Below are 27,327 nucleotides of genomic sequence, written 5' to 3'. Positions count from 1 at the left end.
GGCAAGGTTGGGCTGTGACTCTAGGCTTTAGGCTTTAGGTTTAAAGAGTTACCCTGAGAGCTGCCCTCACTAGGCCTCATTGCTCTCACACTCCACATCCCATGAGTTAAGGCTGAGGCAGCTAGCACCGCCGGCAGGTGCAGGCATGTGGAGAGGGCCAGTGAACAGGGGGAGGGAGGGGGTTGGCGCTGTAGAAAAGGCCCCAGAAACTTTGCCAGAGCTACTGATTTCTCCATGGAGGGCTGAAAAGACAAGAGTTATAACATGGAATCTACAATCTTAAAATATAAACTTAAAGAAAGAAAAAATAAAGATAGGAAAATCTCCATGACTGGTCTATACAGCAAGTTCCAGGGCAGCCAGAGCTACACAGTGAGAAAAAAAAAAAAAAAAAGGTGGTGGAGAGATGGCTCAGTGGTCAAAAGCACAGACTGCTCTTCTAGGGGACCTGAGTTTGATTTCCAGCACCTATATGGCAGCTACCAATCATCTGTAACTCCAGTTCTGGGGACCCCAATGCCCTCTTCTAGCCTCTGTGGGTACCAGGCATGTATGTAGCATTCAGATATACATGCAGGCAAAACACTCATGTACATAAAATAAATTGGAGCTCATAAAAAATGAGGAGAAATGATAAGTGGACTCAGCATGGACTCTAGAAGATGGCAGTGCCAACCCCAGGACTCTGAGTCTGTATCATCCACTCTGTACCCCAGAACCCACCACGGAGTGTGTCGCAGAGGTCCGCTGAGGATCTGAGGACTCTGCAGGAACCACTCTCCAGCCCTTGTCTCAGAGCACAAGCTCCTAGGGGGCAGGGACAGGGGCTGTCACAGTGAAAGCCAGGGGACCCCTGCTGCTGCCATGCCTCTCCGTGATGAACTAGGAACCAGCATGCCCTCAGGAGCCGTCCGCATGCCCCAAGTCTACCTTACAGTGCTCTGTAAGGTTAGCAACAACCTTTACAGTAAAGAAACAGAGCAAGACAAAGGCAGGGAAGGGACAAGGGAGGGGCGACTCTCACCAAATGGCCTGACCCTTCTCTCTATCCCCAAGGCTCGGCAGAACTAGCTCTCTTAGGTCACTCATGAGGCCACCAGTGTGTCTCCAGGGAGCTCCCCAGCTTCTGAAGGGCTCCAGGCAGGGCTTGGCTAACACACCAGCCTTCATAAAACAGTGTGCTCACAGCCGATAAGCTTAAAAGCAAGTGACAATTTCTCAATGCACCCTTGCTCCAAGGGCAGTGAATAATCACAGCGTTGGCTCCAGGTTCTCCCCGACTGTGTCTGGAAGAAGAGAAGGTCAAACCAAGTTCACTCAGCCCTAGAAACCCATCTTCGTCCCTAACCTCATCCTCTTGAAAGAATGGCTCCCACTTGCAAATCCCAGTGTTGAGCTGGGCATAGTGGCACACGCAGCTGTACTTCCAGTTGTTGGGGGACAGGGGCAGAAGGATCCTGAGTTCAGGCTAGCCTGGGCTCTACAGCAACTTCCAAGCAAGCCTGAGCTACAATGAAACACCATGGTTTTAGAGGGGGAAAAAAATCTGTATTTTTGATCTCGGTGGCATCGACAGAGATCAGTGTGTACATAGAGATCTTGGCACTCTCTCCTTGATATGTGCACCCTTATCGTGTACACGCCACGCTTCCATACAATAACGGCAGAAGCTACAGCATGCACTGAAGCTTAAATCAAGCCAGGCACTGCAAAGGTGCTTATCTTAGATTCCGAACCCTTGCTATGGCTTGAATTTTCAAATGTCCCCTGGAGGCTAGAGAGGTGGCTCACAGCTACCCATAACTCCAGTTCCAGGAAACCTAATATCCTCTCTTGACCTCCACAGGCATTAGGCACACACACTACACACATACTTACATGTTGACAACACACATACATGTAAAGTAAAAATAAATAAATCTTCTTAATGTCCCCAGTGTGTAAGGCTCAGATGTTTGCTAAGAGTTTGATTGCCAACTGATGGGCTCCGGAGAGGTTACTGGAACAAAAGACTTGGACATCATGGACGGATAAGTCTGGTGATGAATTCGCAGCTGGACAGACCTAGGGGGTGGGGCATAGTTGGAGGATATAGGCGGCTGAAGGCATGCCTTTGGGAAGAGTGCCATCCCTGGGCCCTTCCTCTTCATCTGTCTGCTTCCCACTACCAAGACCTGGGGAACAGCTCTTCTCCATTCTGCGTCCTCTGCCTTATCACAGGCGCCTGACAATGGAGGCTGCTGGCCCCCGGCTGACACCTTCCTCCTTTAAGGTTGTTTCTCTAGGGCTTTTTGTCACAACAGCAACTGAACTGACTGATGCAATTGTGCAATAGTTGAGTCAAGAGCAGAGCCACACAGAATGTGGGAACAGACCCTTGTAATTCCAGGATTGGGGAGGCGGAAGACAGGATCATGAATTCCAGGCTACGTGGCAAGACCCTGCTCTCAAAGCAAACGACAACAAAAACACAGCCTCTCAAACGAGGTTCAGAGTCCTGACCCTACACTTCTGTGTTTACCACCGCTCTTGGCCTCTAAGTCTCAGCTCCTCACCTGAAGAACAGAGGAAACAGCAAATAACTGCCAGAGCTGAGGGACCCTGGGTTTAGTCCGCAGCAGACCCAGAACAAACTAAAATGGAAAAAACAAAAACAGAAACTGGCGGAATTCATAAAGATGCACAGGTTAAGCCCTTAACTTGGGAGCAGCAAAAAGTAAGCCACAATATACATTGTCTGGGGCTGGAGGTGGCTCAGTGGATAAAGCACTTGCCCTGCAAGCATGGGGACCAGAGCTCGGATCCCCAGAACCCATGTCAAAGCTGGGCAGCTGCGGCACCTTAATCCCAAGGTTTGACCAGAGACCTCCCAGCCAAGCTGGTGAGCTAGCCTAGCAACTGGTGAGCTGCCTGGCTCAGCAACAGGCCTGTCTCAATAAAGGAGAAAGGAGCCAAGATGAGGAGGACAAGCAGCCCTGACTTCAGGCCCACACACAGACACACAAAAATAAATAATTTTTAAAAACGAAAACAAGGGCCAGAGAAAAGGTGCATCAGGTAAAAGTGTGTGCCTCCAAGAGTGATGCCCTGCCGAGTAGAAGGGGAGAACCAAAGCCTACAGAGCTGACCTTTAACCTTCATGTGAACATGATAGCATGTGCAAGAAGATTACACATGTCCCCACACAAACAGATACATGTAAAAATAAATAATAAAAGAAATATTGGTTTGTTACAAGCATCATTCTGCCCAGTCCTGGGACACTGGTGTTTCGTGGTCCACTTCAGTCTGTAAAAAACTGTCCCCAAATCTTAAACATTTCCACATCACCACTCTGATTTTCCCCAAATCCCAATACCACCTGAAAATGACTTTTCTAACACTTTTCTTTAAATTGACTTGCAATTTTTGACTTAAATAAATTTGCTTTTTTAAAATGTTATGTAACTGCCATGCATGGAAAACCAGCATAGCTTGCCAGAATTCATTTTTCAAAATAGCTATTAAAATAAAAAAGCACTTTGTCCACCTGAAAACATCTTGCCTACCTCAGTTGCTTTTTATGGATTGGGTAGGCAAGAACCTTGATTTGTAGGGGATGGGGTTGTGGATGAAGAGAGGCCTCGTCTTAAAATTACTTAGAATCTTCCTGGGCCCTTGGGCAGCTCTTGTGTGCACAGGAGTGATTTCGTTGGTTGAACCAAGCAGGCCTGGCAAGCCCTCTATTTGGCAACACCATGGTAGGCAGCCATCTGTGCGCCATGCGGACTCCAAAGAGATAAAACTGTGTCTAGAGAGAAAGATGTATTAGCTAATGGCAATTGTTCACTAATTCAGACGCCCACTGGCCCCTCTGCCATAATGAAGAGAGTCTGGCTTTGGCTCTCTTGCTGAAGCTTGGGGATGGGAGGGAGATCTTGGAATCCAGGGCCAAGGACAGCCCAAGTGCCCTGCACAGCCTAAGGACAGTCAGGGCTGAGTCCAGTTCCTCGTGCCTACGGGTTTCAATATCATGTACAGGCAGGAAAAGGGTCGGAAGAATTATGAGAGGATGAGCAAGCCATCTTTTTCCTTTCTCTCTGAGATCTCACAGGAAGACTCTGAGATGAGAAGAGAGCACCTTTAAACCTGACTCAGAAACAGGTGGCTGGGGTCCCAGGCTATGAGAACATTTTACTCGGGGAAGCCACTATCTCTTAAGCATCCCTCCACTCATTCAACAAGTGTCCCACTGATGTGACACAGGCAAAGCCACTGGTCTCCATTCATATCCTTAGAAAAGTAACAGCTAATACACTTCTTATTGCAAATACTGGATATCAGTTCACATAAGCAGAGTAAACACATAAAATGCATAATGCATTTTAAAAAGTCATAGTAATGCAAGGGCAATTGAAGTGGCTGGCTTAGACTGCCCCGTCACAGCATCTTCAGGGGAAGATGGCACGGGAGTCCAGTGGAGGAAGTACCAGCCAATTAAGTCACAAACAGCAGGTGCAAAGAGCCTGGGGCAAGAACGTGCTGCCATGTTCCAGGGACCGAGGAAGGATGGTCATGGGGCATGGTGGGAGGAGGTGAGGCTGTTGTCGGCTTTCGCCTGATATAGGATGAAGAACCAAGGGAACACAGGGCCTTTCTCTGTGGGTAAAAGGCTTGATTTTATGTGACTCTTTCAAACTCCCAGATAAGAGCTAGAAGCAAAAACACAAAATAGGACAGTAAACCAATATCTCCCAAGCCTGTGGTGGTGGTACACACACCTAATCTCAATACTCAAGAGCCTGAGGCAGGAGGATTGAGAGTTCAGACCACCCTGGGCAAGAAAGTGAGACTGTCTTAAAACTAACCAGTAACTCAAGAGAAACCAAATCAATTCATTCACGCCTGGGGTTCTGTCCATTAAACTCCAAGGGTCTGACTCTCAAATGCTCAGAGACTTTAATGATGGGACATTGGTTAAAAGATCTTTGTTCTTTAAAGCAAGGACAGCTAACCAAGCAGGTGGCATTCAAACACCAGATGTAAAGAAGCAAGAGACAAAGATCCCAGCTACCTCCCAGGATGAGAACAAGCTCCCGTGTCTTTGGGGCCAGGAAGTACATGGGTTCCTGCCCTGTGTTCCTTCAGAACCCGGGGGGGCTGAGAGGCTGGAGCTCCTGGATACCAAACAGGCTCAGACTTTGCATCAGCCACATCAGCTAACTCACAGGGCAGTCTCCAAATCAAGTCTCCTTCTGGAAATCAGGTCCAAAGTCCAGGAGCAAAGCAATCCATATCTGCTAGCTCACCAAAAGAGACACCAGATGCCTCCAGCAGTACAGCCAAGCAAACACAAGTAAACAAAGGAGCCAAACTGAACCCTGACCTATATGATAACATATGCCAGGTAGCAAAGCAAGCAGAAGAGCTTGGTAAAACACCAGGACTCATTGACCACAAAGCCCCCAACTACAGGAAACCTGACAGGCTGACAATCCAAACTAAGGTTATGGTTCCATGCTAGGGCACTTGCTTAGTGTGGGGAAGTGCCTGGGAAAAGAAAAAAGACATGGAGGCAGAGAGGGCACGTTCCTCCAATAAATAAGCCGTAATGAAAGAGAAAAAAATTAGAGAAAATTCTGAAGATTGAGGAGTACTCCCATCATACTTGGTTGTCTGAGCCTTGACCCGAAAACCTCTTATAACAATGGAGAAATTGGAATATGACTAGACAGATTGTGAATTATACTGTTGGGCTGGAAGATGGCTCTGAGGTTCACAGCACAGGCTGTTCCTGCAGAGGACGTGAGCTCAGTTCCCAGCACCACGTCAGGCTGCTCACCACTCTAGCTCCAAGGAATCTGAAGCCCTCTTCTTGCCTCAGCACGTATTCACACACGCACAAACCACACATAGACATGCATGCATACACACAAATAAAAATGTCTTTTTTTTAATTTACCGTTGATTTGGAAAGGTATGGTAATTTTTTTAAGGAGGCTTACAGATAAAAGACCGACTGAAGCCTGTCTGAAATGAAAGAATGAAGCGATCTAATGTCTTGGATTTGCTTAAGCATGATCTCAGTGAAACAAGGTGGACCATGATTTGATGGCGGCAGGACCCAAGCACTCCACCCTACACTTCTCCGTACCTTTGTGAAAGTTTGACAATCCTTCAAGGCTGGAACGTGCTCAGCAATAGAGCGCTTGCCCAGCACACACAAGGTCAGAGGCTTGGTCACAGGACACTTAGCAGGCCCAAAAAGTTCTTGTTTTTAAATAAACACTAAAGAAAAACAGAATTTTTCCAACAATTCATGCAGAAATAACATTGTATGTTACCCCTCCACAGAGATCCCTCTCGGAAGACACTCAGCTCCTCGCCACCGCCTGCCAGCAAGCATTTGCTAAACGATGAGAGAATCCATGTTTTCCTCCTTGGAATCTCTGTGATGGGAATGGTCCCAAAAAAAGCTTTCTCCTAAGAGAAAGCGTTTGGTTTTGGTTTTGTTTTCTTTATGCTAACTGCCTTGTGATTCTGTCACACCCAATGCCGCACTGACTTCATATCTTAATTAGTAAACCACTGCCATTAGCTAATAAATCTTCCTTTCTACCAAAGCGGTACTGTCCCCCAAAACACACTGACTTCTAATACTAGGAGCTGTGTGTCTCCACACATACACACACATGCCAAGCAAGTGTTTCACCAGTGAACTGCATTTTCAGTCCACAGTTTACTTTGAAGCAGCTTCCGCCTAAATTGTCCAGGATGGTCTTGGACTCACTCTGTAGCCCAGGCAGGTTTTGAACTTCTGCCTCAGCTTCCTGAGTAGCTGGGATTACAGGCCTGTGAGACAAGGCCCAGCTTCCCACAACCTCATCTAACACTACAAGGAAGCGTTCTAGGCCTCACCGCCATCTTCCTGATGTAGAAGGGAGCAGGCTCTGGTCGACTGACCCATGGTAAAGGGATTCCTTACACTGTGATTTCAAGCTACCGTAGCAGAGATGTCAGACCCAAGCTCCTTCATTATAGCACATCAGGCCAGCTCTCCTAGATAGAAACCTTGCAGATAGCCAAAAGGGGACAAACTCTGGGAAAGATCTGTTAAGACTGATAAACCAGGCTGGAGAGATAACTCAGGGGACAAATTCCAACCTGCCACCAAGCCCAAGGACCTGAGTTCCATCCCCAAAGCCCACGTAGATGACTGACCCCAGCGCGCTGTCCTCTGAACTCTGTACACTCTCCATGGCACGCATACACCTACACACTAAGTAAATATAATAATTTGTTAAGACTGATAAATCCCATGATTTCCAAAATGGGTAAAGTGAGGCGGAGCTTCGCACACAACTCTTAGGACTGACCAAGAGACTCTGGGAGAATCTCCCGGCCCCTGGCTTATGGGACGCCTGGCCCAAGACCGTCTGCGCGGTACATCCATCAGCCCCTTCCTGTGTAATACTTCTAAACAGCATGGAAAGGAGAGATGACAAGGGCCACTAGAGCATCCCTGCCGGCCACATGCAACCATTCCAGCCCTGAAGGCAAAGAGCCCAGAGTGCTCTCTGCATATGCCTGTCAATTAGAGGTGCTGGGAAGATCGATGGATGGACCAAGCCTTCTGGAAGGACAGGAAGGGGCCTGAGTCTGAGTGACCCCATGAGGAGAAGGGATGGAATGAAGACCTCAGCAAATTTAACACCCAGCACGGAGTTTGGGGAAGGCTTAGCAAAAGCTGGCAGCTGCCGCCTGCCCCCCCAGACTCCCCATGGCCAGCGGGCACCCGCAGAGCAAGGGTCAATAGTGTGCACCATACTGATTCCAGACACCCAGAGACACAGAAACTCCAGAACAAAGCAAGAGAAGAAACAAAAGGCACTTCACACTAAGATAAAGCCAGTCCTCGCTGAGAGGGGGTAAGCGCTCGGCCAAACACACCTCGGCCATAACAATGAAGCCAAGGGTGAAGGGGCCTACCGCTGTCTGCCTGGCTGGCAGAGCTGAGAGCATCCAAAAAAGGCACACCGCCATGAGGCAGCCTTGCCCCAGGAGACCTCTCCCCGGCCCGTCTGCTACCTCCCTGTACACACCCAGCCCGTGCCCACCTCTCTGCCTCCTCTGTCTGTGCACGCTGTGCCCTGACCACCACTGGCAAGGCTGTTAGCACCACACATCTTTCCTTAGTCATCCCGGGCCCAGGGCCAGGGAGAGATGGGAGCCATTCCAGCCATACCCCCTTCATCTTCAAGAGCACTGGAGACTTTCTGGTTACACCTTCACCCCCATTACAGCACTTGGGACTAAGTGAACTCTGTGTGTGTTCAGAGCGTGAAGGCCAAGGACTTGAAATCTGTACCACGGCCTCATAGCCAATGGACAAGTCGGGGCTTTCTACCCTACCGCATACTCTGTCTTTGGTCAGGAGCCAGTTGGATGCCTTCCACCTCCTTCCTTACACTCGGGATGGAACCTAGGGGTTTCATGCTCTGCCACTGAACCATAATCCCAGCCCTCCCTCTTTTTTTAGACAAAGGCTTACTAAATTGCCCAGGCTTATCCTGAATCCACTCTGAAGCTTAGATAGGCCTTGAACTTGTGATGCTCTGTCCTGGGCCTCCTGAGTCTGTGGGGTCACAGGCTTTGGCCACCGAGCCCAGCCAAATCTGCCTTTCTCTGGAGCAGATTTTCTTCCTTTCCCCAAAGCAGGATCTGGGGCTAGCCCCTCCTCCGCTCCTCCGTCCTTCTAGTACAGAGGTTGGCCCATTGGGGCCTCTTCAACAGAGTATGTGAAAAGGGGGAAAGAAAGCAAGGCCTAGGGGCAAAAGAGTCCCATGCAGAGCCCTGGGTTCCTGTGGGGGCAGCCTTTCTATTGGACACCAGTGTTCTCAACATCAGACACTCGCAGTCCACCTGAAGGATCTCTGCCACATTCAATGCCATTTATTTTTTTTTAAGATTCTATTTTGTTTTTACATATGTGTCTATGTTGGGGGATTGCACATGCTCCCCTATCCCCCACCCTCCCCACATATGGGTGCTGGGAACTGAACTAGGATCCTCAGGAAGAACAGGAAGTGCTCTTAGCCATTGTGCCATCTCTCCAGCCTCAACACTTAGGTGTTTTTATTACAACTGTTTCAATTGGATGGATGCATTCTCAGGACTGCCTACAGTTAAGTAATGCTTTACATTATTGCCACAAATGGAAAAATAAGTTCCACTCATGGAACTTAAGAATAGACTCTAGAAAATAAATATCGCCCCTCTGAGCAGATCTTTTCTTCCATCTAAAGAGCTGGAGCCAGCCCAGCTCTCCCTGGGTTACAAAAGGAACATAAGCAAGAGTTTTAAAGGTGTCATGGCCAGACTACCAGCATGCGGAAGCTTTCCCTTTGAAGGAATCATGAGCACGGGCAGAGAAGTGAGAAGAACTTTCTTACTGAGTGACTCAATGTTATTTCATACTCAACCACCTTAATCATTTCCCTGGCGCACCATCCTGTGCTGAGGGAAACATCTCATTAATCCACACTTTGGAGAAATGGGAGTAAGAAGGACCATATTCTTAAAGCCCTCCACTTCTCCGCCCAGCACCCTCGGGGGACTATGAGGAGCTGCAGTACTGCCCACCCCAAAATTCCTCCTGCAGGACTCCTGAGAGTCAGGCGGTTCCAATATCCCAAGTCCCTGGGACCCCGAAACCTTCAAGAGCAGATAGTAGGTGTCCAGTCTGCAGCTGGAGGCGGAGCCAGCTCAGACTCTACTCCCTGCATCCCACCCAGCCACCGCCACCATCGACTCCTCTCGCCCCAACCCCACCCCAGGCAGACGTCTATGGTATCCCTGAAATAGCCTGAGACAGCAATCTTCAACGCCCAGGAGCAAACTGGAGAGCGAGCAGTTGCAAGAAAGAGTCAAAGAGGGGAATACCCAAAAACAGACACGGTGGGGAGGCGGGGGCTGAGCCACCACCAAACTTGGTCCTTGCCTGCCGGCACCCAAGCGCAGAGCCCCGGGAGCCAGGCAGGCAGCTCGCGGGCTCAGCCAAGTTGCGGAGAAGCTTGAGCTCACGGCTCTCCTCCTCGCAGGCTTCGGGATGGGTACCTCTGGCCGCGCCAGTGTCCGGTCCAACCAGCCAGGCGTTTTCCCAGTCCAGCCCGGAGCCAGAAGGAAAAGTCGACCGAAAGGAGACGATTCGTCGCGAGTGAGGAGGGCAGGGGAGCCGGCGCTGCCAGCTTTACCTTTTCTCTTTATTCTGTTTCCGAGATTTGTGCAGGAGTCCAATGAGCACCACGGCGGCTCGGATCCCCGCCTTTCGGCAGTGCATCCTCCCGGCCGGCTGGGACATGGCGAGGCTGCCTGGCGGCGGTGCCCAGCCGCGCCCTCGCCCGCCGCGCGTCCCCGCCGCCCCGGCCCGTGCCGCCCGCCTCGCATGGGCCCCGCCCCGCCTAGGTGCGCCCGAGGGTCAGGTGACTGGGCGCTCAGTTCCCGGTGACCTTCAGATCCTCCCCGGGCCCCGCGGGCCGGCCGGCGTCCGCTCCCCCGGCGCGGGCATTCCCGAGGCTCCTCCAGGCACCGCGGGCTCCCGGCCTCCCGCTCCGAAGCACCGCCCGCCCCGGCCCCGCCCCGGCCCCGCCTCCCGGGCCCAGGCTGCCGACACTCGCAGCCGACCCGGCCAGCGAGGCGACCCTGGGAAACTCGGCGGAGAGTAGGGCACCTGACCCCCGGGACGCAGGCGGCTGAACCAGGAGGGAGCAAGGGTCGGATCGCGGACTGGCGAGGGCGATTGACTGCGCGGGGCTTCGGGGCTCCGCGTCCGGATTGGCATTGCCCTGTGCGCGCCGGCTCTGGCCTTTCCCCCGCAGCCCATGGGTCCGGGTCCCGGCCCCCAACGCCTGTGTCTCCGCCGGCCGCCTCAGGCTCCCTCCCCAGGCTGCCAAGCTCTCGCACCGCACCGGCCCGCCAAGATACTTCTCCGATGCTGTCACTGGCTTTCCAGCCTGAGAGAATAACACTCGGACCAGAAGCGCGTGTCCTCCACCATTCTTCCTCCGTCCCAGATAAACTGCCTTCACGCGTGGCTGCCGCGGGGCCTCCAGCCCCAAGGTCCCGCTTTGGGTGGACACGAGGACACTCTCAAGTCCAGAATGGGGGGTGGGGGGTAGGGGAGGTTGAAGAGGACGAGCAGGAAGGCCACTACCTCCCCTTCCACCACGCGGAGTCTGAGAAAGGAATGTCGTGAGGCACGCTGGAAGGACAGCTCCCGTTAACAGTTGCCCTCCCGGCCTCAGCCTTTAACAGCACCGAGTTGGTGATCAACTTCACCTGGTTCCTGCGCCCGCACAAACCCACCGCGCCGGACCCCCCAGGTCCCCACACACCCTGTGCGAGCTCCGTGCAGATTTTCACACGGAACGTCTTAGCCTTCGGGGCGCTGGCCTGAGTCCTAACAGCACCAACACGGGGTCTCCCCTCCGTGGTCACTTCCATTTGCTGCGGGGCCTCCCAGCCCCCCTTAGCCCTTGAAGCGTAACTAACTGCCTTGCCCCCTTGGGGGGAAGGAATTGGGCATGGGGGGTTGGGGGGCGACGGGAATTAAAACAAGCCAATTAGTCCATCTTTGGAAGCAGCCCTGTTGGGACCAAGAGGTCCCTTAGCAATTTGCCTTGTTTTTTACACAGTCTAGTGTTCAAGCAAACAGAAAATACAGAGAGGGGAGGGGGAAGAGCGGAAGGGGCTGCAGATGAACTCCAGGGCCCTGGGCTTCAGTCTGGCCTCTCCAGTGGCTCAGCGTCTAGTGCCGCTAGAGCTGGGGCAGAGAGGAGAAGCCCCAAGGTGATTCCAAAATGCACCTGGTCTATTTATTGCATCCATTAGCAATGGCCTTGGGCCCTCCTGGGTCTCCTGAGTGGTGGGGATCACAGATAAGCCATGGACGTCTATTTATAACTCAACTGGAGTGACCCCAAAGGCCCCACCCTTGGGGTAGGCAGCTGCCAGTATTTCACAGGGGGTGACTTCAGAATCTACATGCGGGAAAGAATGGGAAGTGAGTGTTCTCAAACGGGGAAACAAAAATAGCCCCAGCACAGACGGGGTGCAGGGCCTCCGGAGCCCCTAGGATCACTTAGCGCTTCAGCCATGTGGCCAAGAGGGCAGCCCAGTCCCAGTGGAAAATCCATCTGCAGCTGCCAAGCAGTGTAAACAGCTCCCACTCCCCACTGCCGGGGAGGTAGTTCAGGTCCAGTGCACATCAGGTACAAAGGCGTTAGCGAGAAGGTGCAAAATCTCTCCATCAACCCGGTTCCAATAGTCATTCTTGTTTTGGGGATTCCTGGCCCTCTCAGCTCCCTCAAAGCCTCAATGTGCCTAAAAAACAAATATCTCCAAAACACCAGCTACACCAGCCCCCGCCGATGGAACATGGAGCCCTGTTTTTCCCACCCCATCACCAAGCCTGTTACCAACACAATTCCTCCTTAAATATGCTACTGCATCACCCACAGCCATCAAAGCCATGCACCCCACCCAGGAAACAGAAAGGCAGGGAAACCAGTGCCAAAGGACCTCACCTCCATCTCTTCTAGGCTTGCTACCCACCCAGCATCTATTAAACAAGATGAATTCAGTTTCATGCAACAGACAAGTGAGAGACAGAAATGGAAGACTATCCTTGGGCCATTGTTATTCAAACAGGTCATTGCTAATGCAAAGAGCTAACACACACCTGACTGCAAATGAGAATATGTCCAACACGTACATACAGGGTGGCCCGGACTGGCCCCGTGTGAGGTCAGTCCCATGCACCTTCACAGCTTTTCGTCTTAATGTTATACTGGCAACCATTTGCTTACACATTTGTTTTTGTGGAATCACCTTGCTTCTTTACTGATGTTAAGACATTTGTATCAATGTGATGGAAAAAAAAGAGTTATTAAATTCTACCTCCATACTTATCTTGCCCATTCAGAAAAATAGATAAGTTTGAAGATTCAGTCAGACATTTGCACCAAATCAAGATGTGGTTCTTGAAGAAATCACAGTCTGAAAAAGGGATGAAAGGGGGGCATTTTTCACACTAGAGACTGGAAGCTATTCTCAGGTCACTTTTGAGTAGGCCACAGGAATAAAGACCTTGAAGGCAGGAGTGGTCACAGAAGCCCCCCCCCCAGGGTCCCCATCCCATCCCTTACCCCCGGCAGCATCCTCACTCACCATCCTGAGAGCCTGGAGTCCTCAGAAACAAAGCCAGGCAGCTGGCAGCCCGGGTCTCTGCCCCATTGCAGGGGAAACCTAAAGGCCTGTGGGGCCTCAGAGGGGAGTGCAAGCAAGTCAGTCATCAACAGAGGACAGACAGCTGCACCGCCACTCTTAGGCCAGTGGATTCAGACACACAGACACGCATGCCTAGCCCTGAAGAAGGGGGCTTGGAAACCGGCTGCCGAAACATATCCTGTGAAAGCCAGAATGCGACCAGCACCCTAATCTCAGAGAGCACCCCCAGCCGACACTCCCTCCCACCTTAGGCTGACACTGCTCTGAAGCAACGCAAACAGGAAAGATTTGGGAGCTTTTGAGGCCAGGGTGGGGCCAGATGTCTCCAGATGCAGTGCCCCTCCCTTTCTGTAGGAATAGTTTCCAGCTAACCTCGGCATCATCAAACCGTTAAGGAAAAGCAACCGTTAAGAAATAAAAAAATCTAACACCTTAGTACAGCAACACCACAGCCTTTTACTTTGAGGGACACGTTTATGCACACATTCCTGGAGAAATCCCTCCTCGGCCTCCCTCTGGCACCTCACACTTGACCGGACCTCATACCTGACTTCCTTCTTGGCAGGTACACCAGCGCCCCCTCCTGGACGGCAACACAGTTACACTATCACAAGACGGAAAGAAAGCGGGAGAGGGAGGCAGGAAGGCAGACGGAGGGTGGGAAGAGGGAAAGACTGAGAAGGTCATTCGAGGTGGGAGAGCAGTTTCCATTTTGAAATGAGAGAGAGGAAGAGTCTTTGCCAACACACCAACTCTCCTCTCAACAGCCAACAGCTCCTCACAGAGCTGGCAAGCAGCCCCTAAAAGGGCCCATACCCACAGTGACAGCTATGGGAAGCCATCCACAGGCAAGCCTCTCGTGCTCCCAGAGCCACACTCCTCTGAAGCAGCCATCCTGGGGGCAAACCAGCCAACCAAGCAGAGGCCCCGCCCCGAGCCAGCTCAGATTTTGGAAACATGTCTAGGAGAGCGTGTGGCATTTCCGAGCGACCGGGAAGGAAACCACACGGAGGAAACCCACAGAGCCCGCTCCAGCTGGGCGTTTAGCCCTGCACATCCCTTGGTTGCCCAGAGTCTGGGGAAAGCGCTCAAGGTGTGATGTTAATCAGAACTTTCCAGATATCTATTCAGGAGGTACCAAAAGAGTTTTTAAAAGAAAGAGAAATGCTTAAAATACTGCTTGAGTTTCTCAAGATATTTCAAAATCATATTCTTTCTCTCCCTCTCCCTCCCTCCCCCATCTTTTCCCCCTTCCCCTTCCTCTCTGCCTCACTTGCAGAGTCTGGATTTTTGCTAAGCTGCATGACTGATTTTTTTCCCCACGCTGGAAACATTTGAATGAAATGCTCTGGAGTTCTCAGTTTCTGATGAACATGAAACAGTGCTTTTTTAACGGACAGGCTTCCCAGAGATCATTCTAGGAAACAAGGGGCTGTGTAGCCAAGTGGCCTTCAGCACGACCCTTCCTCCAAGGGTCCGCTGACCCCCACCTTGCTGATCACAAAACTCTCAGCTGCCAGCTACCAGCTAAGCCACTTGCAACCAGAGTCTCCAGGGCTGAGCGGCGGGTCTCCGGGAAGCTATCTCCATAATATTAGTAGTATTGCTTAGCAACCCTTCGAAGCAAGAACCGGCAGACTCTCCAAAAACTCTCCACAAAGAACAGAGCAGATTCTGAGACATGTCTTATTTATATACTATCTCACATGCCCAGTCACAGTCTGGGCTTGACTGTCTGGGAGATGAGGAAATTAGACCTATGGACTTTGTGTTTGTTTGTTTGCTGCTTACTGTAATGGCCTTGGCTAGACATTTCTCTTAAACGTCTTGTGGGGGTGTCCTTTCCAAAGGCAATCTCGTGTAACCTTTTCACGGTGATTCAAAACTGTGCATATCAACATCCGCTACTATAGGGAGCCATGTGCAGTGATGAGCTGACAGGTGAGTGGCCATTGTGCCTATACACAGTAGCCTCAAATAACTCTGATGTGAAGACACTACATCATGGGCTCAACAGACCACACACAGACAGACAGATCTGAACTGGAATTAATCCCATCTCCAGTTTTCACTAGCTGCGCACCTCAGGCTAAGAACTAATTCTGCACCCCTCGTTTTCCACCCACATAAACGAGGATGGCAACAACAAGTGCCGTCCTGAGTCTACGGGGAAGACATGGTGGCCACTGCATGGGGCAAGTAAAGACTTGAATCAAAATGTATAAAGCAAATTCTATTCCAAACAGTCAAGTCTGAAAATGGCAAATGTGTCACTCAACGAACTTTGATAGTTATTCACCCAGTGAAACATCACTCAGCAACACAAAGAAACAAATGCCCCAATAGGGGTGATGGCAAGGGTTCAAAACCATCATGCAAGGTACAAAGACGCACACCCTTCATGGTTCCATTCATAAATTTTAAAACAATCCAGGGTGCAAAATTACAGTAGAGCCCAGGCACCTGACTGTGGGAGGCATGTGGTTGTTGGTTAGCTGCCGTTTTTTAGTTTTTTGTCTTGAGATTGCTATAGGTCTTTAAATAACTTTGTTCTTTGAGATTATGATATAATTACATCATTTCTCCCTTCCCTTTCCTCTCTCCACACCCTCTCGTGCACCATTCCTTTTGCTCTTTCAGATCCATGGCATCTTCTACTTTAGTTGTTACTGGTGTGTGTGTGTGTCTGTGTCTGTGTCTGTGTGTGTGTGTGTGTGTCTGTGTGTATCTCTAAACATGAATACAGTCTTCTCAGTTTGTATAATGTCGCTTCTGTGTGTGTATGTTTTCAGGGCTGACCATTGCTGGGCTCCTCCCTGGGGAAGCCAGTTTCCCCTGCTGTCAGCACCCCTTACTTGCCTGTAGGGCCGAGGCTGCGTGAGCTTCCCCTTCCGTGTCAGCATGTCTACCGGCCTCGTTTTTGCTCAAGTCATGCGTAGGCAGCCATGTTGGTGTAACTTTATGGGTGTAGGTTGAGTTTTCTAGGAGTGCAACCCGGCAGCACACGCCTGGCTTCTGCGACCCTGACAGTCTTCCCAAGCCCTGTCCCCTGCGCCTTAGGTGCCGCGGGTTTGTTGTAGACGCGCCTGTTGAGGCTGGACTCCACAACAGCACACTTTGATTGGCTGTGGTTCCCGATCAGACTATTCACTATCAGGGTAGGACAAAGTATCAACTTGACCAAAACATAAAATTACAATTTGTGCCTCTTAGTAAGGACAATTTCTACTTCAAAAGGAGCGGAGGTGAATAACAATCCATAAAATAGAATCCACAGAAGTGTCACATGGATCTGGGGAAAATGACATGTAAAGGCCAGGACGACGCTGAGGAAATGGTTCACTGAGTAAAGTTCCAGCCGAACAAGCATGAGGAGATGAATCTGGATCCCCAGCACCCCCATAATAAGCAGGACACAGCAGCGTGACCCTGCAGCTCTGAGAACACAGGCAGGCTCCCCGGAAGGTCACTGGCAGGAAGCCTAGTCCAATCAATGAGCTCTGGGTTTATTGAGACCCTGTTTCAAAAAATAATTTAGAAAGTAATTGAAGAAGACAACAGACATTGACCTCTAGCCTCTACCGCCTACATTAACATCACATACACACACAAAGAAAGAGACAGAGACAAAGAAAGTGACAGACACATACTTTTTTTTAATTAAATAATAGCATAGCTGAATTTGTAGGTTCACCCAGGAAGCTGAGGCAGAAGAGATGGTTCAGAAGAGCACTGGCTGCTCCTCCAGGACATCTGAGTTCAGTCCCCAGCATCCACATGGCAACTCACAACTATCCATAAGTGCAGTTGAGGGGATCTGACGTGCTCTTCTGGTCTCTGAAGGCAGTGCATGCACATGGTTCCAATAACATGCAGGCAAGGCACTCACGTAAAGGGAAAGGAATAAACCTTTAAAGATAGGGGAGGGAGGGAGGGAGGGAGGAGGGAGGGAAGAAGGACTGTGAATAGATGGTTACTGAATCGGGGAGAAGGCCCAGGAGTTGACGAAACTATGCCATTTGCTTTGTGTCGCTGAGCAACTTCACAGTTTAAAAAATAATAATAATAAAGAACTGGGCATAGTGATACCTGCCTTTACTCCCAGTCCTAGAGAGGCAGAGACAAGTGTATCTATATCAATTCAAGGCCAAGCTAGTCTACAGAGTGAGTTCCAGGACAGCCAGGTCTATGTAAAAAGATCCTGTCTTAAAAACAAAAACAGAAACAAAAAACAAAACAAAACAAAACCCTCATAGCAGGGAAAATGGCCAATAATGGTTATCTCAGGAATTCCGACTTCCATTGTTTCCTTTGTAGTTTTCCTTGACTCACAACTTTTATGTAAAGACTATATATCAATTTTTCAAATCAAATAAAAAACCAGGTCCAGGACCATGGCTAGAGAGGTACAGCACTAGCCCAGCATACACCATAAGAACAAATAACTATCAAGAACACTAGATAAGAATGCACACAAAGGCACCTTGCCGGTGACCTGTAAATGATCATGTCCTTGTTGCATCAGGCAAGTGGTGTGACTGTCTCTGCCTGTCACTGGCAACCAGCGGCAGGCACCATTCCGTTTCTCACACACACACACCCTTAGCAGCTCTCTGCCACCCATTTGTCCTCCCTCCCATGTGGGAGTCCGTGTCTCCCAATTCTTACCAGTGTAGCACACACAGAGATGGGATGCACAAATGGTACAAGCCAGAATCCATCACAGTGGGACCACTGGCCACCTTTGATTAAACCTTACAGCCAAGCTGGGCTCAGTTGTGCACGCCTGTAGTCCCAGCACTCTGGGAGGCAGAGGCAGGTGGATCTCTGTGAGTTCAAAGCCAGACTGGTCTACAAAGTGAGTCCAGAACAGCCAAGGCTATACAGAGAAACCGTGTCTCAAAAAAGAAAAGAAAAACCTTACACTTATAACCAGACATGGGTCCACCAGCAAATCCACAGGCTGCTGCCACCAACCCGTCCCTGCTGGATTCCAGTTTATTACCCAGTGGTCTGGACTACTCTCTTTCTCCAACTGGTCCCTAAAAAGCTGGGGCTGGAGGAAGTTGCCCCTTACTCCTGGGTGGGACCAAAGCTTTCTGCTGAAGAACGTGCTTCCTCCCCTACAGACTCTGGACTCTAACTCACTGATGTGTTGATAGCTCCCTTGCACCCTGGCATGAAGTCCTTTTAGCCTAAAAGGCCAGCACAAAGCTCAGCTCTGCTGCTGCCACCGAGTTTGCCAGGGCAGGCTGACGGGAGATGCGCCCTGAGCAGCCTCTGCGCTGGGTAAGTACTCTTCCAAGCCTGCTTCCCCAGCTCCTTGGAAGTTCCTCCAGCTGTCTAGCCTGTGTCCCCTCCGCTATAGTCAAAGCCCTCTTTTCCGTCCTTGGGGATTAACTGCTTCTAGTTGCGTCTCTCTGACCCTCCCCGTGTCAGGAGGGGCCCTCAGAAATCTGCACCAGCTGGTCGCTTTCTTCGGCTTTGAAGCCATACATGCTTTGCTTCCATCCATTCTGCACAGTACCCACTCCACACCAGACAGCTTCAAGGACTGCACAAAAAAGTAAAACACACCCCAACAGATCTGGGGGAGGGCTATTTCAAGTCTGTCTTCAGGGAAACAACAAACCACTGTTGACAGAGAAAGGGCTCTGAGGTTGCCCTTTCATAAGAAGAAAAGGAGTGGGGGAGGGAGATTCATTCATCAATTTACACACATTGGTAAGCTGCAAATACAGGCAGAGGCTTCTCTTTCTGATGCCCCTTTCTGCTCAGGGAAGGTCCTCCCAAGCAAAAAGAACAGGGCATCCTGGCCCAGGCTGCAGGGTTCTGTCACTTTGTACTGTAGTGCCTAGGCACCAATGAGACCTGTGCGTTCGGTTCCCTACTGTCTGTTGTTTATTTGTTTAGTGACAGACAGACACACAGACAGAGACAGAGAAAGGAAGGAAAGATATTAAATTCTTCCCTCCAGAGGTGGGTATAGTGGCACTCACCAGAACTTACAAAACAGAGGCAGACAGATGTTTGTGAGTTCAAGGCCACCCTGATCTACATAGTGAGACCCTGTCTCAAATAAAGCAAACAACACAAACAATTTTTCTCCAGCCACATGGGGTCACAAAGGATGGGTGAGGTCACAAGAATAACAAAAGATTTAAAGCTCCCGAAACTCTCCTTTGGAACGCATTAAATCCATTTCAAGGTTGAGGGGGCTGGCTACACTGTTCTTTGCATGCTCTCTAGCTGACATTTCGCCAGTAGAATAGTCAGTGCCCGGGCAAGGCCAGCAGTGACCTCCATGTGAGCTCACATCCAGTATGAGAATGGAGTTCCTCAATGCTGAGGAAGCAAAACCTTTGCTTTTCATAAAGAATCAGGACCTGAGACAGCCTGAGCTTCACACTGAGCCCCCAAGGCAGGAGGAACAGTGAAGGGCGCAGCCAACCAGCTTCACACCAACCCCCAAGGCAGGAGGTACAGTGAAGGGCGCAGCCAACCAGTACAATAAGTAGAACAAAAAGAAACACACAAGTGAGCTGGGTGACTGGAGGGTTTTTTTGCTTCCTGTATCATTTGTGAGGGACGGTTTCACATAATCCAGACTGGCCTCAACTCACCACATAGCTGAATGTGGCCTTGAACTTCCTTCTACCTCCACTTCCACAGAACTGGGATTGCAGGCACCTGTCACTCCCTTACGTGTTATTTATTTCTGAGACAGGGTTTTTCCTATGTACCTCTCGCTGGACTTCCCCCTGCTCCTATTTCCCAAGTGTTGAAATTTCAGGTGCAAGCTACAATGTTAGCACGGAAATAGCAGGTTCTTCTGGTTTCTAGAAAGGAGGACCATATTTTGAAAATAATTTTTTGACAAAATAGAATGCTAAGGCTGTATCTCAGTGTTGTTAAGAGTGCTTGCCTAGCATGCTGGAGGCCCCGAGTTCTACCCCCAGCACCGGGGGAAGGAAGAAAATGGGGGGAAACTGATTTGCTTCACAGTCACAAGTGGCAGGCCAGATCCCCACCTCTTAGCCACACAGATGCTGACCAGCTGGCCTGTACATGGGCCTCTTCCCCTTCCTGGGGGAAATGAGAAGTCACTGGTACAACCCAGGGCTGTGAGTACACCAGATACCACATACGGGAAGGCCCCACACAGGGCGTTCACTGACTTCCTGACCTCCAAGCACAGGGAAACGAGAGGCTTAAGCCTTGTGCTGGTCAGTTTTTGTTTTTTAGTTTTTGTTTTTGTTTTGGTTTTTTTTTTTTGTTTTTGTTTTTTTTTAATCAACTCGATGTAAACACACCTGAAAAGAGGAAACCCTCAACTGAGAAAATGCCCCCGTCAGACCAGCCTGAGGCAAGCCTCTAGGGCTTTTTCTTGATTAGTGGTTGATTCGGGAGGGCCTGGTCCACTGTGGTTAGTGTCACTCCTGAGCAGGTGGTCCTGGGTGGTATATAAAGAGAACAGGCTGAGCAAGCCATGAGGCACAAGCCAGCAAGCAGCACTCCTCCATGGCCTCTGCTTCAGTCCCTGCCCTGAGCTCCTGCTCTGGATTCCAGCCAAGAGAGACTCGAACTTATGAAATGTAATAAACAGTTTCCTTTTTCTTAAGATGTTTTTTGTATGTGTATGAATGTTTTGCCTACATATAGATATATAGCTATAGATGGCTGTGAACCACGGGGAGAGGCTGGGAACCAAACCTGGTTCCTCTGCAAGAGCAACAAGAGCTCTAAATCACAGAGCCATCTGTCCAGACATCACACATACCCTCACACAAGCACATGTGCACACTCATGTTTTGAGTGGCCAAGCCCAGCCTGTGGCACCATTTTGAAGACTCTGGAGCTTTGAGAAGGAAACTGCTAGGGGTGCCGTCCCTGGGGGTTACAGCAAGTTGTGGTTCCGAGCTGTTTTCTGGTTTGGGTCAGCCACCGTCACAGCTCCGGCTGCTCCTGCCGCCATGACCCCGGCACAAAGGACCACGCCCTCAGAAGAGCCCTTCCTCCCTTAAGGGGCTTCCACCAGGCATTGTTACAGTGATGAGAAGAATAACCAAGCCAGTGTCCACATGTCTCCTGTGAATCGCACCGACTTAGTACTTTTCCTACACGAAGTTACATTTTCAATTAAATGTTTTTAGATTTCACATCGGGGCAGGTGCATGGCTTAATGAGTAAAGGTGCTCACCACCAAGCCCAACCTCCTGAGTTCAATCCCCAGGACCCACAGTGTGGGAAGAGAGAAACAATTCTAATAGGTTGTTCTCTGACCACCACCTCTCTCTCTCTCTGAGTCTCTCTCCCCTCTCTGTCTCTGTCTTTGCCTCTCTGTCTTTCACTCACATACACACACACACACACACACACACACACACACACACGCTATCAATGGATGTAAACATGAATAAAAACAACTAAAGAGGTAAATACAGTGCTGAGATGTAGCTCAGAGATGGTATGCCTGCACAGCATGTCCAAAACCCTAGATTCAAGCCTCATAACTGTAAGAGAGAGACATACATAGGTGCATAGATACTTTACATACATACATCATACATACATACATAGATACTTACATACATACATACATAACAAAAATCTTTAAAAAAAGACTGGAGATGTAGTTCAGTGATAAAGTGTTCACCTATCTGAGTTCAATACCCAATAGTAACCCAAAAGAAATTTTTTAAATAAGGAATAAAAGTAAAAGTGAGCATAGTGCCCCATTCCTCTGTTTTGCTTTGTTTGACCCCAGGTCTTGTTACACAGCTCTGGCCAGCCTGGGATTCACTGTGCAGACCAGGCAGTCCTGCCTCTGCTGCCCTGCGTGCTGAGAACGCACGTGAGCATCTGCATGCCTGGCTAACCCCCGCCCCTTCCATGTGAGCTGTACATGGGACCACATCACTGCTGAGGGCACAGAATCACCTAACACCAGACAGGCGCTGCCCTAGTCAAGCGGTCAGGGTTCATGCGGTCAGGGTCAAGGCCAACAGTGCCTGTCATGTTGACAGTGTGTACTGAGCACGTTGAGGCCTTCCTCCCCAAATCTGTTATTCCCAGTCTCTTCACAAGAAAGGTGTGAATAAATCACAGGGCAAACGTTTTCTAACATCGTGCCATGGTCACCACAAAATCTGACCGACTCCCCAGCCACACTGCAACTAACTAAGCAAACAAGGAGACAGAATATGACACCAAGTCCAAGTGGGACCCTGGGACAGAAAGATGAAGGGTCAGAATAAACTACAGATAATAATAATAATAACAATACATCAGTACCACTTCTGCAAGTGTAGCAAACTAGACCCAGGGGAAGCTGGATTACAGGGTACGGGGAATGCCCGTGGGCACTTAATTTTCCTGTGAGTATTAAGCTGTTGTAAATAATTAGGTCCACCAAAATAGTAAATAGAATGAAAATTAAACCCTGCTATTATATTCCAGCTAACTAAACAACACTGCCTGCACGGCAGCGCGTTCTCTAGTGAAAAGGGAGATGAAGGGAGCTGGGTAACTGTGTGCATGCAAGCATGAGGACCTGAGTGCGACCCCCAGGGCCTACAGGGGGCGCGCACTCGTGACTACAATGCTGTGGAGGCAGAGACAAGATCCCTGGAACTTGCCAGCCCGAGAGCTCAGTCTAATCAGCAATCCCCAGATCCCTGGGATAGACCTCGTCTCAAAAAGCAAACAGAAAAACATTGCAGGACATGGTGGTGCAGAAGCTGGGATTTCAAAGCCAGCTGGTCTCCAGATCCCGTCTGAAATTAAAGACAACAGATGAACCGTGCTTGAGAAAGAAAGACGCTCCCGGTTACCCTCTCACTTCCACTCACATATGTACATGCACATATGAACACACATGAACATGAGAGGGATAGAGTTAAAAATCTTAGGGTTTTATTGCCGTGAAGAAATGCCATGACCATGGCAACTCTTGTAAAAAGAAAATAATTAACTGGCTTACAGTTTCAGAGTTTTAGTCCATTATCATCAAGGCGGGAATGATGGCAGCATCCAGGCAGACTTGGTGCCGGAGGAGCAGAGAGTTCTACATCTTGATCCGCAGGCAGCAGAAGGGGCTGTGTGCCCCACTGAGGGTAGCCTGAACCCCACAGTGATGTGTTTCCTCCAACAAAGCCACACCTCCTAACAGTGCCACTCCCTATGGGCCAAGCATTCAAACACGAGTCTATGGGGGCCATTCCTATCCCCCACCACAGTGGCACAGCCCTAAATCCTAGATGCTAACAAGGCTGAGTCAGTGGGATCCTCAGTTCAAGACCTGCTTGGGCTACAAAGTGAGTTCAAGACTAGCTTGGGCAATTTAGTGAGAACCTGTCCCAAATTTTAGTTTTAAAATATTAAATCGGAAGGGAGGGAGGGGGAAGGAATCAGCCAGGGCTGTCTGGGGAAATGCTAGATCAGTACAGCATGGAGCCCTACTCCTCAGGGACAAAACAGGATTTCTGGCCATCAGTGTTGGACAAGGCTGCATCCTGGCCTCACCAGAGGCCACCTCTCCAATTTGCACATTGTTGCGTCAGCTCGGTTGTCACCACCTTTCTCTCTTCCTCGCCCAGGGCTCAGAGAATGGGTAAAGGCCCCGTGGGTCAGTGTGCTGCCCTGTCCATGGTCACTTGTGCAGAGATCAATGACACATCCTCAGGGGTCCACAGGCCAGCACAGGTGTCCATCACAACCCCCAGGCACAGCTCTGAGAGCAGGTCCTGCCTGTTCTGAAGCAGGAGGATCACTTTGTAGCCACCCTCCCTGCTGCTGAGTAACCAAGACCACAAGGGCCATTCTCCTGTGTAGGATCACACAGCTGCAAAACAGAGCTGAGCCCCAGAGCCAGACGGTGCTTGACAACAGTGACTCCCACAAGACCCCAGTGAAAGGTGATGGGGCCCCAGGAAGCAAGGAACTGACTGAACCAGTCACATGACTACAAGTCTGTCATCAGGGGGAGCCTACCTGCCTGCTCAGATTCCATCCTGGAAGTGGGGTGAGGGTCAGACATCACCCTCAATCTCTGTGGCTGAGGTGAGGCTATACCTCTCCGCGTGTCCATCCTCAGCTTTGTAATGGAAACACAGTCACGCCTGACCAATTTAGATATTCCGTTTTCCAAGCCCATAAACCTGGCTGTCAAAGTAGAACACCCACCTAATTGTCACTAGCACAACAGGAGGAAACTTAACAAAACCTACTGAGGTTTCCAAAGCGGCAGACTGGAGCTGCGGAGCAGCAGCAACTCCCTTATAATATGAGAACAAAGAAGAGCCTGTAAGGAAAACAGAACCAAGAGACAGAGAAAGGGCAGTCCGTCCCAGTCCATGACTGCCAGCACGCTCGAGGCCCTGGGCTTGATCCCAAGCATTTCACACACTAAGCATGGCAGCTCACACCTGTAATCCCAGCACTGATGAGGCAGAGGCAGGAGGGTCATCTGTGGCTGCATCTCAAGTCTGAGGTCAGCCTAGGATACATGAGCCACAGCTCAAATAAGGAAGGGGGAAGGGTCAGACGATGTGGTCCCAGACTGGTTCAGCCACTCCTGAAGCTGGATTTCTTGAATTTATCCATTACAAGGGTAGAGCACTGTCTTGGATTTCATTTTCCCCTTGGAATGTTTTTCTAAGCCAGTGTGGGTTAGGTTTGTCAGGCCTCTGCCCAATGGGCAGACAGCACATCAGAGAACAAAACAAAGGGTCAAAGCCTTGCTCAGTGAGGTGAGCATGTCCCCCAGGGGACTGTGGGCAAACACGCCCAGGGAGCGCCCCCAGAACAGCTTCCCCAGCACCAAAGCACCCACCCTCAGGGACAGATCACAGAGCATTCTCAGCACAACCAGATGGCCCAGCTCTGTCTCCATGGATAAAACAACAGTGAAATCAGCCAGGCCGTGGCACATGCCTTTAGTCTCAGCACTTGGGAAGCAGAGGCAGGTGGATCTCTGTGAGTTTGAGGCCAGCCTGGTCTACAGAGTGAGTTACAGGACATCTGGAGTTGTTACACTGAGAAAACCTGTCTCCAAAAAAAAAAAAAAGCAAAATCTCAGGCAGGCTTTGTGGTGCACACCTGCAATCCTGAGAAGGCTGAAACAGAAGTATCTGAGTTCAAGGCTGGCCTGGACTACACAGCAAAATCTTGCCTCAGAAAAGAAAAAAAAAAAAAAAATGGGTGCGGTGGCACATGCCTTTAATCCCAGCAGTAGGGAGGCAGAGGCAGGCAGATCTCTGTTCAAGGTCAGCCTGGTCTATAAAGTGAGTCTAGGACAGCCAGGACTTATTACACAGAGAAACCCTGCCTCAAAAAAAAAAAAAACAAAAAAACAAAGAAACAACAAAACAAAAAATCAGGATCCCACTTATGGATGGGAGCTGGCTCAGTTGGCAAAGTATTTGCTGCACACAAGAACACATACTTGTACATAACACATACACACAAGTTCTTTAAAAATCCAGCAAAAGGACTTATACCTATAACCCCAGAAGTCAGGAGGCTGAGGAAGCAGGATCATGGGCTCCAGGCCAGACTGGGCTTAGGTAAGTTTTAGACAGTCTGTGCTACATGGCAACACCTCATCTCACAAAACCAAAAATTTTCCTTGCTTGTACTTGCCCTCAAATCTACCCATGCACGTATGTTCCTGCAAAGGACACAGAAGCAGGCATGCCCTCTATAGCCCAGCAGATAGGTTTGCAGAGAATGTTTGGCAAGGCGGTGCCAGAACCCCCTTGCAGCCCAGATCTATCCCTTTCTTAGGCCATCTTTTAGAGTGGCCCTTCTCCAGAATGGGGCTATAGAGCTGAAGGTAAAAGCCTGCACAAGATGGCCTTTCCTAGCTTAGGTCCTTCCTCAGGGGACAGGTATGGGTGACAAAGGCTGTACCCAAGGTCAACCCCTTTCACTCTAGGCCTGTCATGGGTCCAGTTATTAGAACCAAGCCCTGGGTTTTGAGACAGACAGGCAACACCTCTGGACCAGCCTAGTGAGAAATGGTCATTTGGCTTCAGTCCGCAAAGGGAGTATATTTAGAATTCAAGCTGTGGCTTCCAAGAGGGCACTTGGGACAGAATGTGGGTATTTGAGACTATGGCAGAATGCAAAGCCAGGGCTAGCCCCTCTGAACTTGCAGGGGAGCCCATGCATTGTCCTTATAGCGTGCTCCACCTAACTCTTATCCACAGAGCTCTCCGGATGCTGCAATTTATCTGCCAAGACAGCGGCGAAGATCCCCAAGGGGTGTAAGAGCTTCGGAAACCAGACTCCACCCAACTCCCAAAGGAGTTGGGAGTTGTGGCACATCTGGACAGCCACAAGCAGGAGAAACTCAAAGGACTCAAGTCAGCCAGAAAAAAACACGGAACAAACTCTAAGCAGTGGCTCCGCTGAGGAAAAGGGGACACGTCAGATCCTGAAGGCCATAGGATACTTTCCTGCTTGCTTGCTTGGTTAGTGGGTGTTAATCGGTTGGTCGGTCGGTCGGTCGGTCGGTTGGTTGGTTGGTTGGTTGGTTGGTTGGTTGGTTGCTTACTTGCTTGCTTAGTTTGGTTTGGTTTGGTGACAGGGTCTCACTGTGTAGCCTTAGCTGTCCTGGAACTCTCTCTGAAGATTAGGCTGGCCTCAGACACAGAGATCTGCCTGACTCTGCCTCCCAAGTGCTGGGTAAAGATGTGCACCGCCACTGCCTAGCTAGGATACCTTACTTTTCATGTCTGGATCCTTTTAAAGGAACATGGTTTTGGTTTGGGGTACAGTATCTGTTTATGTTGCACATTCTTATCTGAACTCTTCAAGCCATCATCAGCCTCCCTGAAAACGAGGCCACGTCTTACCTTCCTGTTCCTAAACGGAATGTAATACCCCTCCATTTGCATCTTGCATGACTGTCAAGAAGGACACATTTTTCTACAACTTCCATAAGTCAAGTTAAACTTCATGAAAGCATGCTGAAGTCGTGGAGGAGGTGCAACCCCATGGCAAAACCCTGAGGCCCCAAGTTCAGTCTCTATCGCTGCAAGAAATAATCAGCCTCTA

At 50.0% G+C, this 27,327-nt stretch overlaps 1 protein-coding gene across 12 annotated transcripts in view; it reads right to left on the bottom strand.

The window, feature by feature from the left end:
• Rap1gap2 (RAP1 GTPase activating protein 2) overlaps window positions 1-27,327 on the bottom strand; it is a 223,270-nt gene that overhangs the window by 122,354 nt on the left and 73,589 nt on the right. Inside the window, exon 1 of one of the 12 annotated variants that reach the window (XM_021642097.2) lies at window positions 13,207-13,346. The exons of 10 other annotated variants lie outside the window; for them this stretch is intronic. In XM_021642097.2, the coding sequence (XP_021497772.2) occupies window positions 13,207-13,331 (125 nt within the window). In that variant the 5' untranslated portion in view covers window positions 13,332-13,346. Of the gene's footprint in view, window positions 1-10,232; window positions 10,583-13,206; window positions 13,347-27,327 lie in introns of those variants that run through there. One more of the 12 variants, XM_021642092.2, reaches the window with a different exon arrangement.

Source organism: Meriones unguiculatus, chromosome 7, assembly GCF_030254825.1.
Source record: "Meriones unguiculatus strain TT.TT164.6M chromosome 7, Bangor_MerUng_6.1, whole genome shotgun sequence".
NCBI lineage: Eukaryota > Metazoa > Chordata > Mammalia > Rodentia > Muridae > Meriones > Meriones unguiculatus.
This window is presented reverse-complemented; position numbering and strand designations above follow the sequence as displayed.